We start from the raw sequence: 13,851 nt of genomic DNA on the forward strand, positions 1-13,851 counted from the left end.
CGGTCATGGGTCAAAAACAGAAGTAGCTAATAGGACATCTGGTTCGGGTTCGCGGGATTGATATCGATCTCGATGATTAGCTTCACCCATTTTGTGCTGTGATCTCGATTAAAAAGAAAACTTTCTTACGAAATTTTGCGTTTATAACATGAGGACTTCTAGCCTAAACTTTCTAAGGTAATCAATCTTCCAGCTCCAGCAACAGCCGGGTAAGGTGAGGAGCGCTGTGCCGCGTGAGCAGTGGGTAAGGTGAGGAGCGCTGTACCGCGTGAGCATTGGGCAAGGTGAGGAACGCTGTGCCGTGAGCATTGGGTAAGGTGAGGAGCGCTGTACTGCGTAAGCATTGGTCAAGGCGAGAAGCGCTGTGCTGCTTAGGTGTCGGGCCAACCGGTGTAATGTTCGTTTCAAGGAGAAGTTTTCATCCCCAGCTGTAAAAAACAAAGCGTTCCTTTGATTGAATGTACTTTTTGGTCTGGCGTTGTGTGGTGAGAAGGGGGCGGGAACCAACGTAACGTAAAGGGGGCATTTCCGGCAAAACCTTTTGCTTGACTTAACTTTCGGGTGCTGCAGCGCGATATGCATTGCATTTCTTTCATACCATGCCACACATACTGGAAACCTTTCGTTTTAACCTTATTGAGTGATAATCTCCGTACAGTTATCCACAAGCTCCGATACTTCGTCATTATTTCACGTGTTTGGGAAAAGTGGGACGGGTCGATTCGCTTTACCGGCGTGAAAACTTCATGTTAGACTCTACGCATGACAAGCTATTCTGAATGGTTCATGTCTTTGTCGTGGTGGACATAATATGCTGGGCAACGTCTGCTTTGGCGTGTTCACTTCACTTTAAAATTTAGACTGCTCTTTTGCTTCTCCGCCGATTACGCCAGTGACTGGAAGATAGCGGTAGTTCTTCTCCAATAACGTTAGTTATTAGTTATTGCGTTTTGGGAGCACGTTAGCTGCGATGAATAGTTTTCCGCCCTTTCTTCAGTAACATACCGTCACCGGCTGCAAAACCTGAGAGGTTTCAAGTGGCCATCGTACATAATGGACCCTCAGTAGGACTTCAAACAGAGAGCTTCAAGGGTGGCCCCCACGGCACCCTGATACCCAAGTGTCCTTAATTCCAAAGGTTGGTTCGCGTTAAGCTGAGACACTGATCTCAACTACACTAGACCCACGAGTGCAGCTTTGTTGCGCCTTCCGCTATCTATTTGAAGCCTGACAGCGCCGTGGAGATCTGATGTTTGTATTGGCACAGGATCACTGTTTTGACAAGTGTAGGATCGTAAAGAAGGCACTCGACTGCGGGGACGACTTTGCTGACACACTCTTCCAATGAGGGACAAATGGACGAGTTTTTGCGCAAAAGAGCTCATTGAAACGAAAACAAACGAAAACCAGGGAAAAAATGTGTCTTCGTACTGTGTTTTGGGAATTGCGCGAACGCGGACTGAAATGGAGGAGGCTTAAGTGAAGTGTTAAACGTGAATTTGTATCACTTCTCCACGACTTAAGATGCTAAACAACACCACGTTGAGATACCTTGTCGCTTGTCAAATAACGGGAGAGTTAATTATCCACAACCAGTCCTCATTCTAAGGGCACGGGAGAGTTACGATTGCTGGTCGTTAACGGCGATGGTGTCCCGCGTAGCTTGCATTTGGTTTTTGATGGCAAGTGACTTTACCTCACCTTTCCACCTCAGTTGGCACGTACATGAACCCACGAATGGCATTGTCCAATACATCATCCTTGCAGGGGCGCGAGAATAAGGAGGGGTGGGGGAGGGCGTATGAGAACAGCTTTCAGACGATGCACCCATGGGCGCTGACTTGAAAGAAGTTACCGAGCATGACTATTGGCCCACCCAACCTGGAAAACGGCCAGTGAAGCATGCGAAAACAACACCCAAACACGGACCGTGTGTGGGGTGTGTTTCCCTCATGTTTTTCCCGCGACCCATTAGACATCTGCCGTTTTCAGTTCTGGCTAGTTTAAGGGAACTGGTGCAACTAACCAATAAACCCAATTAATTTTCCGTAGTTTTGTGGACAACGAGACTTAGTAGGCCATGCATAAACCTTCAAAACTAGTGACTTTGAGAATAAGTATTGTTCCCGTAACGTAGCCGGCATGGAAAGTATTGAAGTAGGAGCTATTTAGTTCCTCTGCCTGCACTTCCAATACGGTTTCGATAGAGCCCTTTCAGCCCTGGGCTACAAAGAGGCCTCTGAAGGGTCTTTAGGTGTGCATCTTATGCGTTCTATCAAACGATAAGCTTTTCTTTTTTTAAGACTTTGCAATCTTCTTTACGTGATTTTTTTGCCGTTGGACTGAGCACTTATTTGGTGTTTGAAAAGTGACAAACGCTGTCGAAGAGCACTGTTCCCCACACCGTTCCGTGCTCACCGCTACACATGTGGACATGTGAACTCTGTACATGGTGACAATCGGTCCGTACGCGTGGCGGAGCGTCACACTGGCTCCGTCCGTGGTGCGTGTCCCACCAGGCTGACCCCGTGACTGTCCGCGGCGCCCGCAGGTCAGACGGTGGTGCTGGCGGCGCGGCGGCGGCCGGTGACGACCGGGCCGAACGGCCCGACCAGCCCCACCTGGCTGAGAAGGTGGCCCTGGTGCAGAAGACGCACGGCTTCCTCAGCACCATCCGGGTCAGAGGCACCTGTGGTCGGCACTGGCGCGGCGCGGGGCCGTCCGCTGCGTTCTCCCAGTCCCAGTACCCGTTTCCTTAGCGGGCTGGTCGGAGAGGGGCCCCTCGTGTTTTGCAGCGATACTTTCTATGCTTTCTATACTGCTATACTTGCTATACTTTCTTTCTTTGCTATACTTTCTTGCAGCTATACTTTCTATACTATTCTATACTTTCTATACTTTCTATGTCCTATCGTGATGCGCACCATGGAACCGGACGCTTTCGTCGTCGCCTTGCTTCAACTTAACAATTTCGACGCCTTTTCTGGCAGCCCTGCCCTCGGTGCGTGTGGTGTCGGGGGGGGGGGGGGATGGGCATGTCGGAGCAGCTACATGCAATTCGTCATGAGCTACTGCAGTTGTGGCGATTTCGTTTATCGCGCTTCTCTTTTGCATTTTGCTTCTGACATTACCCCTGCGTATTTTGTTTTGTTTCGTTTTCTACTCTTTTGTGGGTAAAGCAAATCAGGAGAATCTTTTTGACTTCTTACAAGTCTATTTGCGTCGGTCAGATTCCGAGATTCCGAGGAGCCCTTTGTAGAGGAAAGGGAAAGGGAAAGACCTCAAAGGAATCCAAGTGCCCAAGAGCCGCGCAGAAATAACGTCAGGAGCAGAATGAAGCACTGTTACTTATGAACGCTTGATTCTTTATCAGTAATCCTTTCATGCTCCCCGCCCCTCCTCCTCCTCCCCCTCCCAGCATGCCCTTGGCCCCCGTCAACTGGCAGATATATGTGCTCATAACACTAAGCCCACTTCACAGAATTCCCATGGACTGCGAAATTCGCTCTGGCATTCTGTTCTGCGCTCTCTTGTGCTCAGAACCAATTCACAATGATGACTTACAAGCAACTTTCAAAAGCTATTCCGTGGTCCGATTGCTCTCCATCGTATTAAGGAACCCTTTAAATGCAACAGATGACCTGAACTTCTCCCCGTGTTCACATGCCCCGACATTTGTCCTGCCTTAAGTGCGGCAAAGGTTGCGGCGCTCTGAACTCGGCGTCTGCCCCTCAGAATCGGTTCCAGAAGTCGCACAGCCGTGAGCACTCGGCCTCCCGAGATCAGCCGAACGGCACCTCCCGGACCGGCTCTGTACCAGGTGAGAGCCGGAGCACCAACAGTGTACCAGCTCTGGCCAGCCAGTGTACCGCTGGTACAGCAGTGTACCGCTGGCCAGGCCGTCGCAGTGGCGCGTCCAGCTACGCACAACGGCCGGCACTCGATGCGTGTTAGCCCCGAGTCCTGCGACCTCTGCTCTCAGACGTTTGCTTTCAGATGCCACGGTTCTCCTCTGGGTGGGCTCCTGTCCCCGGACGTGGGCGGCCCGATGGGCAGACGTTGATGTGAGACGGTCCAGTTCGGATCGAGGCTGTTTAGTCTGGTAATTAGACAAGCAGCATGCCTTACGATACACACACAACAGTTAGCGGAGGGTAGACTATTTCCTGGGTTCGTGGTGTTTAACCGTGCCTAGCACAAGAAAAACAGGTGTTCTGCGGCTGGCAGACAGCTCACAACGCTTGGTGCATCCTGAGAACATCTCACAACGCCACATGGTTTTGGGAAGCATCTGACAACGCTGGGTGTGCTCTAGAAAAATCTGCCAACCCTACGAATACTCTGAGAAACATCTCACAAGGCTGCATGTGCTCTGGGAATGTCCAGAATGTCGCAAGTCTGAGCACAGATGCGATGTTAACATTAGCGCGCTGGCAGCAATGGAATCGAACCCTCAACAACGCAGACATGTGATACGAGCATGCTTTGCGGTGGGCACCACGTTCTAAGTACCACGGCTGTCGACGGTGCTGCTGATGCGTTACGGCTGCGCGATTCATTTTGCGTACCTGCGCTTCAGGACCTGGCCGGTCCGTCCTGCCAGGCTTGGTCGATGGTGGCGACATCTATAGCGGTCCGTCTGCTGCCAGCATTTACAGCATGCGCTGGCCGAGGAGATCCAAATGTTAGCACGGACGGGTTGCGAACACGAACCGAGATCTCAGGGACATCAGCTCCGCCGCATATGACCTCATGGATAAAAGTGAAAATCTTCCCTTCTGTGGGGTAATGATTCTTTAAGATACTGCAAAAGGACGGGGGACACGAAATGAGCAGCAGGTACGCCGCATGGCGCTCTTTCGAGGGGCAGTCAAGACCAGAAGCGAATTAAGACGCAGCGCATGCGGCGGGGAGTCGAAGGATACCCGATGAGCCAGTAGCATCGGATGAGCTTCAACGTCTTTGGTTTGTGAGTATACAATCGATAGTTCCGAAGCACGAGACAGGGCCGGTGTCTTTGTTACCCTGATACTGGGAGGCAATAGGTGTCCTTGTTTCAACACGCGGGCATCAGATGTAAGCAAAATTTGGCTGTTGAAGAAAGGGATTTCCCTCATTAGCTCAGTCCCGCAGTCTTGCGTCGGGGCACTGTGTCAAATATTGACCCACCAATGAGTGACAGCTCAATTGTTTGCTTTCCAAAGTTTCCAAACAGAACTGGAGCCTTTTCAGACCCCGTAACATCATGTTACGGTTGTTAGCGTTCGTTCCTGTTTGGCCTCCCACGTCTGTTGCTTCATCCGGATTGCGTCGTAAAAGTTACGTGCTGGAAAGTTTGTTTAAAAAGTTGTGTTTGTCAGCTGTTTGTTGTAAGGCCTTGAAAGGTGAGACGGACCCGATACGGAGCCAAGTTTGTAGTCAGCCGGCCGTCCCTGTCAGTCTCGTCCTTACTGCTCTAAAGGATAGCGCCCCGGCGCTAATGCTCCGCCCCCCCCCCCCCCCCCCCCCCCGGCAGCTAGTCCGTTAACGCTGCTTGCATCCACTGTCAGACTGATAAGCGCATGAGCTGTGCCAACACATAACACTTGATAAAGGATGGGCGAGTGCATTGCGTTTTACTCCAGGTGTTTCAAAAGCAGTGAGCGAACTGCTTTCCTCATTTTTATGCAATCATTTTTCGTTCCAGTGTGTGTGGATGTGGCCTTATCCTCGAATCAAACTTTTTTAACAATGCGCCGTTGCAAACGCCATTCCAGGGGTCCATGAAACGTTCATATGCACCCCGGTCTCGTGTTGCATGAATTTGTCGTCATCCAACTTTCAGTGCAACTAGACAAGAGCTTTAAAGCTTTTATCTTTGTCTACATTTGTGATACAAGCTAAATGTGAATGTTATTGTGTGATTATGATGTTACTACCCTGTACTTGTCTAAACTTACAACTGAATTAAATCGTTGTATCCTTCATATTGACCCATAGCCGAAGGTGCCACAAAAAGTGACACCACAAAGGTGCCACACTGCAATCTGACACAGCAGTGGGCAGACGAATACCAAACGCCTAAAAGAAACCATTTGCGTCTGTATATTGTCATATTTGTCATCTTGCCATGCGATATTGTCATATTGTATGTTGCCTGTGTATTGCATATGTACTAAACCACACTCAACGGGAAGTACTTGCCAGGTCTTTGCTACTTGTGTAACCCAGATCTGGCTTGAAAAAAAAAATTGTGTAACTTTAATTGCAAAAGCTTCACATTATTGTGATAACAATGTACACTGTATTTTCCATGGCCCATGTATAGATCGTCCAATATGCAATGACGATGGAACACCAGGCCGCTATGGGCCTTCGTTCGTGGGTCTAACGTTACGTTCGTTCGTCGTTCCGCTGGAGGCAGTCATCAAGTGTCAGTTTAGATATGACGTGTTATTCTGAATCGATGGCTTTACTGTGAAACTTGCCCACAGGCTGTTGCAAGTTTTCTATCGACTTAAAAGCGGCCCATCACACCTGGAAAGTCAACTTCCATTTGTGACAAGAAGCGGTTTTTCCACTACTGTCGTGACGCATCAAACCTTGCCAGAAGGAGACATTGAAGATCAAGTTGCAACTGTGTCATGTGCTATGGATATACGCTCAGGATACCGCAGCGTTGCCAATGCATGTCCGAAAAATATCTCTCTTTGTCTCATGCAGATGGTGCAAACAGCTATCTCGATTATATATCAAGGCGCCAACGTAGCACGCAAGGAGGAGTCGAATGCGGGTGATCGTCGCCGATTTTGGCAGCTGCTGGTACAGATTAGCGTACTTTTCGTCCATCTTCATCTCGGCACGCGAGTGTCAGACTCATGGCTCGTCCAAGAATACATTCTAGCTTTGTAACGAAGCGGGCGGGCAACACCGCTATGCCGCTTGAGTGAAGTCTTTTGCTCCGATTAACTGCTACTCTACCACATTTTTATGTGCCAGGAAAGCAGTTTGCCTAGGGAATACGTTCGAGACATGTGACCGTGCGTATTCATAACTTACTTCATTCGAAATGAAGTGTCTATTTCGAGGCGATCCGCGCGTGAAATCGTAGCAAGCAGGTTTGACGGTACCAAGTATGCCGACTTCGCTGGTCAGACGACGATGTGGTGCTGGTAATGCTAGACCAAGCTGTTGATTAAGTCCAATGGCAAAACAAACATCATGCCCTATCCAGGCCGTACTTCTTCTCCTCACGCACGCATCCTGGCTAGGGTGCGTTTCACCCTTCACCCTGGCGCACGCACCCTTACCTGGGTGCAGGCGTCGGCGTCAGCTGATTTACAACGCCTCGCACTCCCGTGATCGCTGGCAAAGCAATGCCGCTGGCAGCCGATTGTCACATATGTTTGTGCAAAAGAGTTGCACTATAGCAAAGCTTTCTCGCCGTTTGTAAAATCGGTGGTACCGCTGGTTCCATGCATCGCGCATCGTAATACACGGCAATGATTAATATTTGATGACATGGCGCGACACAAGGCGTGCATGTCATGGAGCAACGGTGACAACGTTGCAACCGTTTGTCATTTTGTTCCCCCAATGCTCTCTTTTAATCGGCACGTCCTTCCCTGTCACTTCCGCGCCACACAACTTTGGTTCACTGACCCTGTTGTCTAGCAGGGACAAAGCGTGCGGGCGAGGTCACGTTCTCAATTCCCATACACTCAGACACCTGCACTTACTCACCGGACCACGTGCCTAATGCTAAAATTGTGCCCTAACTACAGCCACCTGAGCGACACAGATGCCGACGCTGGGCGGCGTTTGTCTGCGTGTCTGCGTCCGGCGGGGTCGGTCAGCGCGGTCGGTCGGGGCTCACTCGGGTCGGGGCGCACAGCTCGGCCGGCGCTATGGCTGGCACGCTCAGGGCCAAGGCCGAGAAGGGCAAGAAGAAGCTGGTGAAGCGCTGGCGCAGCTCGACTGGGAAGGAGCTAGATTACGGTAGATACCCGGCCGTCGACGTCAGCTTCACCGGCGAGGAACGGCTCGCGTTACTGAGTGGTGGCGGAGGTCATGGCAAGGCGAGCGTGTGGGACGGCTTCAAAAGGCGCTGTTGATTGGATGTGCCCGAAGTGCCGCCGCCTGGCTCGGTTCTTGGTTGCCTCAGCGTTATTGTCAGATATTGTGGACAAACGACCGGACCGTTTCGTTCCAGATGTCTCGCAGAAGGAGAATTCGGATCACGGTGCCGACTCTTCGGATCCCAGCGGATCCAACACACCCAACTCCAAGTCACCGCGCAAAGGTCAGTAGAAAGCCATTGCTGAGAGAGCTCGTGATCTTCGGATACACTAGGAGGCAATAGGTTGATATTTGAGCGCCTAACCCCCGGTACCCACGCGCATGTTAATGCCAGCAAGAGCGGGACAGCTGGCGGGGCGGGAGAAGGAGCGACAGCGAGAGCAGGAGAAGTGTTGGCATCGTCAACAAGTAGCTGTTGTGGGTAGAAACTGTTCCCACGGGCACTTTCCATCAACGTAACTTCCAAAATGCAATTTGAGCTCGGTTTCCAGATGGCCCTGAATACGCAGTGCGATCCATTCCTGTAAATGGTTGTACTCCTCTCCCCTGATCCTCAGGGATCAGTGGGCGCGATATCGCGAGGGTCAGCACGCGAAAGGCGGGCACTTTCGTTGCCATAGGATTGGTAAACATGCTGATGGTGGTGGGCCAATGCTGGCTGGCTGGGGACATTACTTATGCGGAAACGAACTGCGCCTGATGGATGCCCAGCTCACACAGCACGTATGCTCCTGCCGCACAGTGATGCAGAGCGCGGGGGGTTACCACTGCTGTTCCTGAAGGAAGACAGTTTCCTCTAGGGCTTCCGTGTAACTGATGAATTTATACGCGAATGGCTTCGAAAATTAGCCAGCGATTGTCCTAGTGTCATTGATCAGGATTAGGCGTACAGGACTGGGGTCTTGCGCCTGAAGTGAGCTGTGGACGAGATCAGGTAACTCGTTAAGGACGCGGGATCACTCAGATAAAACCGTGGAGAAAAAGGGAGAGCAGGAAACGCGTCAGACAGAGCTGAGACGCCGCGTGAGGCTGACACCGTTATACCTGGTTGAGACTGAGCAGTATGTCTGTTACGTGCAAAAGGGCACTGTAGAGACCAACATCCAGTTGTTTCTCTCCAGTTGGCTGAGAGGAACTACAAGGAGGAAGCCCCTGCCAATCCAGGTTTATTTCATCTCTGCTTATAACCACCATAACAACTGCGTTAAAATCTGGCTCTGCATATATTCACAACCGGCATAATTTAACTTAGCTTATTAGTTAGACACTTTGACGTATTATATGAGCTCATTTATGCGTACCAAAGGTCAGTCGAAATATTCATAATCGTTAAGAAGTTGAAACCCGGACGAAGCGTTTCCAAAGAATTCGCCATGTCCGAACATCTCGGCAGGCCATTTTGAGGTTACGCAGCACGTCACGTTACCAGACTGACTAAGCATGCCGCCAAAATGGGGTCCCCAAGTGTGCACTGTCTGGAAAGTAAAACACATCCATCGACAGGTTTGATTTCCATGACGACTGGATGCAGGAGCACATCCACATGCATACTTGGCGGATCTTGTTCCATTCACCCTAGGCCGCCTCCTAAATGTTACGGTTCCAGTTCCCTCAGACATCGGACGCTTTAGCCGGGAGGGACTGCGGACAATTTTTACGCTTTGCATGTAGGATGCAGAATCTAATCAGCATTATGCTTGCCGCCAGGCATATAGACTTTGAACGCCTGTGATAGGATGCCATAGCTTTAACCCGTTAGAGATAACCTTGCACTGAATTTAAGTAACCTTCAATGCAGAATATTTAACATTATTGCGCATGTTTGCACCTCTTTACTTTTGCGTCTCTGCGCTCCTTGCTAAATGTCCGAGACATTTTTATTATGTTTCGTGTGCTACGTGAGTTCATCTTAACAATCAGCATTCATAGCATTCGAGCTTTCGACCGAACATTCGAATATGAAGGGTAGACAAGCACAATTCAGTGCTCTGTTGTTTGAAATCTTTTCAGAATACTTGAAATAGCCACGCAATGACAAAGAATGTTTAAAACTTACTGGTGATCAAAACTATGCTTCTAATGACCGTCTTACAATTAAGAGTAAATAATGAATAATTAAAAGAAGTAAGAAGGAAAACATAATTCCCAAATTAGCCTTCGGAATTGTGCCGCGCCCGAGAAAACCTGTTTCGCAAGGATCTGGGTTACCAAACGAGTTGTCCAGCAAAACAGCTAACATGACATCCCTGAGAATAACATCCCGACCTGAACCTTGCAAACATGTGAATAATGAAAACGGCATTTGACCACAGCTGAGGAGCAGAACAACATTAACAGCATCATTACACGCGCTCTTCTGTCGTCATTCTCGCTTTATCCTGCATCATCGCGACGCCCCATTTGACCGGGGCAGGCTACATGCTCAATCCACGAATGGGCTTAAGTGCCCTCTGATGAGCCCCCTCCGAGTGCCTAGCACATGCGACGGTTAGGAGCTCTTGTGCGGGCTAAGTCTCGTTGGTAAGGAGCTCTTGTGCGGGCTAAAGTCTCGTTAGTTAGGGGCTCTTGTGCGGGCGGATGGCTCTCAGTGGATGCAGTTTTGCCCAGCATATCCACTCTCCTTCTTCACAAAGTTCTGAAATGGTCATTACTGGCCAAAAGGCCACTAATACAGACGAAACCAAATCAACGTCATTTGCGCCGGGTGGGCTTGGAACGCTAGACAACATCATTGTGAAGCTTTGATGTGAGTAGAAACGACTTTTTATCACTAAAATGAGATTTCCCTTTGGTGACCTCATACCCTGGTTTTCCTCCCCGAACCGGCTTGCCTCCGAACTGCAGCGACATTTGCTAATATGTGTGGATACGTAATGGCCGCCGCCAACTCATTTACATACCTACTAGAAGATCCAAGAAAAAAATCCCAGTGTTTGAATACACTCAACTGAAATTCGAACACCGAAACCAAACCGGCCATTCTGCCGCAGCCAGGCACGGCTGACCCAGGTCGCGCGGACACCCCCTGGCAGGCCGCTAGGCAACACGCCCGCATCGACATCCATGCGTGGCGCTTGTCTGCGCCCGTCTGACGTCACCGGCTGCCAGCGCGCTGGCTCACGAGTCCAGCGTCATCTCCGGCACGAACAGCCGTGGTCAGCCCTGACGTCGTTTGTGGGACCTGTCGTCTGTCGGGGCCAGTTGCCACCGGAGCACGGCCTCGCGGTTTACGACCACTCCCGGCGCCATGTGTTGAACACTTGTGCCGACACATGTGCTCGGCGCCGTAGAGTGACCTTGAAATCATGACCCCCAATCGGCGCTGCTGTCGCTCGCGATATCGGCCAGAAGGGAAGGTGTCTCAGTAAGACGGCCGTGCGCGGCGTGAGGCGAGGAGGCATTATCCGGCGGAAGAATGATAAACTTACTCTTGTAGATTATGCTTAAAGTTAAGATAATGCTGCCAAACACGTTTGGCGGGCATGCGATGGGTTTGATGAACACCTTAAGAGGCCCTCTTTCATGAGAACTCAACAGGCACCGCGCTCGTTTAGCGCTAGCGCGTCGTCAAGCGACACTGCTCATGAATTGCGAAAAACGGCATTGCTTGTGAATTGGCTGGCTATGGGTCCGGCCAACCCTGGCTATCGACAAAAGCGATGAACATATGATGCTGTGCAGTGTTGCCACCGTGAAGGAAACTAAAAAAGAAAAGGAAAAACCCAACTATTTTGGGTGGATATTGATCACCATACGCAGTACCATACGCCTGTGCATTTTGTATGGTCCACTCTCTTCCGGTTTACGTCATATATTCTTGTTTTCGAGACCGGCTTGTGAAAAGGAGATGTCGGCCATCCTCTGACATATCACTGGCGCGTGCGTGGACTGGATTGGGCATTGATCTAAGTTCGGTGGAATTCACGTCTTGAACATGGCACAAGAACCGCACATGCCACTGAACTATGCAGTTCCGTTATGGGACGAAAACGACTTGGGTGTCCAAGCAAATTCCATTTTTAGTTTTAGGTGTTTCGATTCTGGTACTGACATCTTTCCTATCCCTCTAGAACTCGTCCACAAAAAATGACTCTTTTCAACGTATGCTGGCAAACTAATTAAGCATCAGTCAGCAGCTTCTTCCGGCTATTTCGTACTTTAAGTCCCATTTCAGTGTCAGTGTTCGTCTGAAGGACATTCTAAAATGCATTGCTCGCAAAAAGTTGGACACGTTCAACTTCTACCAACAATAATATGCTAAGATTCATCTCCAGTTTTTTTCGTTTTACGTTAGGACTTCAAAACCGGATTCCGTGTCTATGTGCACAGGTATCGTAACAAAATTCTGGAAGGTGGAATCCGTCTGTGATGTTTTCGTTCAGGTGAAATCCCGCTTTAGTGAGTTTTACACTGCATATTGTTTACGCTGTACAATTAGTTGCACGTCCCAATCTGTTCTGGTTACCAAGATATGGCACCATACCTTCAAAATACTCCGAAACGGGCGGATCATGGCTTGCGTTCGAAAACGCGTGACAGGCGGCACACACCGGCCCACACTTTTTCCAACGCGATTGTCCTTTTTCTCTTCAGTCAGATCTGCTAGTGTCGTCAGATGTCGCTACCACACATGTTGGATCTGAACTAGGCTTCGACTAGCCGCACAGCTCCTTCACTTTTTTGAAGTGAAGGAGCGCTTTTGGAGCGAAAAAGGCGCTCAGCGCCTTTTTCGCAAAATGTCAAAAGTTTTGACATCTTGCGTTGTTATCATGTTAATTATCCGATACGATGCGGAGAGCGAACTTCAGGCTATATGGTAATGGTGTACGTAAGACCTGCACTCGACCAGAGTTGTGCACAAAGGCGGAAAAATTGCACTCCTTGCTGGTGAAAACTGCACGGGTCTGCGACCAGTGGTTGCAAATATATCATGGACCGCTCTATAGTAGCTTCTGGCCGGCAGGACAGCTCAGCCACTCAAGTTGAAAGTTCTTATCGTCATTCTAGCAACACTCACCGGGCCTGAGACCTCGCGCTGCTTGGAAACTGGGCCCACAAGCGGACGAGGCTGGGTCGTGTGCAGGGCTGAGTGATGCTGTGGATGTTGGGGACGCTGTCAGGCAGTCAATAGGTCACTCCACCCCTGTATTGCTGCGCGCAAGGAACTGTTTTCAGAGGACAGTGACACACATTTGCTGGCCCAAAGCCACCGACGGGATAGAACGCTATTATTTATAACCAGATCGTTGGCTCGGTTTTCTCTCTTGTTTGCGCCAGCCGTCTCCGTTGTTGAAATACGCACCTGAACATTCCTCTGCAGCGAGCCATCCATTTCCTGGCCTGTTCCGCCACAGTCAGTGATAAGAATGGACGCTGAGCCCTCTTTGCCCGACTGCGTGCAGTGTGTATATGCACGGGTGTATGCGGCCTAAATGCCGTGACCCATGCCTGACCTGCTGCATTGCCGGCAGGTTCCGGGGCGAAGCTGAATGGAGGCGGCGAGCCGGGTCAGGTAAGACCCCTGTGCATGATCATTGGTACCTGTGTACCAGCGACGCTACTGGTTTATATCATTGGTTCCTGTGTGCCAGCTACGCTACAGCCCACCATGTGCCATTGCATCGTTTGATGACTCATGGGGAGGTCATCCAGCTGAGTTACAAGGCATGCGCGAACATCATTATATAAGCGCATATGTGATGGGTACATGCCCATTGCTGGTTAGGCACCTTCTCCAGGCTGCTTCTCGTTCTTGCGGCTATGTTAGTCGACTCCATGCATTGCTTTGCGTCA

At 50.2% G+C, this 13,851-nt stretch overlaps 1 protein-coding gene across 4 annotated transcripts in view; it reads left to right on the plus strand.

The window, feature by feature from the left end:
* Mctp (multiple C2 domain and transmembrane region protein) overlaps window positions 1-13,851 on the plus strand; it is a 75,216-nt gene that overhangs the window by 30,228 nt on the left and 31,137 nt on the right. For 3 of the 4 annotated variants that reach the window (XM_037225979.1, XM_037225977.1, XM_037225978.1), the window contains exons 3-6: window positions 2,552-2,678; window positions 3,736-3,820; window positions 8,192-8,281; window positions 13,530-13,570. In XM_037225979.1, the coding sequence (XP_037081874.1) occupies window positions 2,552-2,678; window positions 3,736-3,820; window positions 8,192-8,281; window positions 13,530-13,570 (343 nt within the window). Of the gene's footprint in view, window positions 1-2,551; window positions 2,679-3,735; window positions 3,821-7,864; window positions 7,978-8,191; window positions 8,282-13,529; window positions 13,571-13,851 lie in introns of those variants that run through there. The other variant, XM_037225980.1, reaches the window with a different exon arrangement.

The sequence above is a fragment of the Pollicipes pollicipes genome, unplaced genomic scaffold (assembly GCF_011947565.3).
Source record: "Pollicipes pollicipes isolate AB1234 unplaced genomic scaffold, Ppol_2.1 Scaffold_5724;HRSCAF=6776_pilon_pilon_pilon, whole genome shotgun sequence".
Lineage (NCBI taxonomy): Eukaryota > Metazoa > Arthropoda > Thecostraca > Pollicipedomorpha > Pollicipedidae > Pollicipes > Pollicipes pollicipes.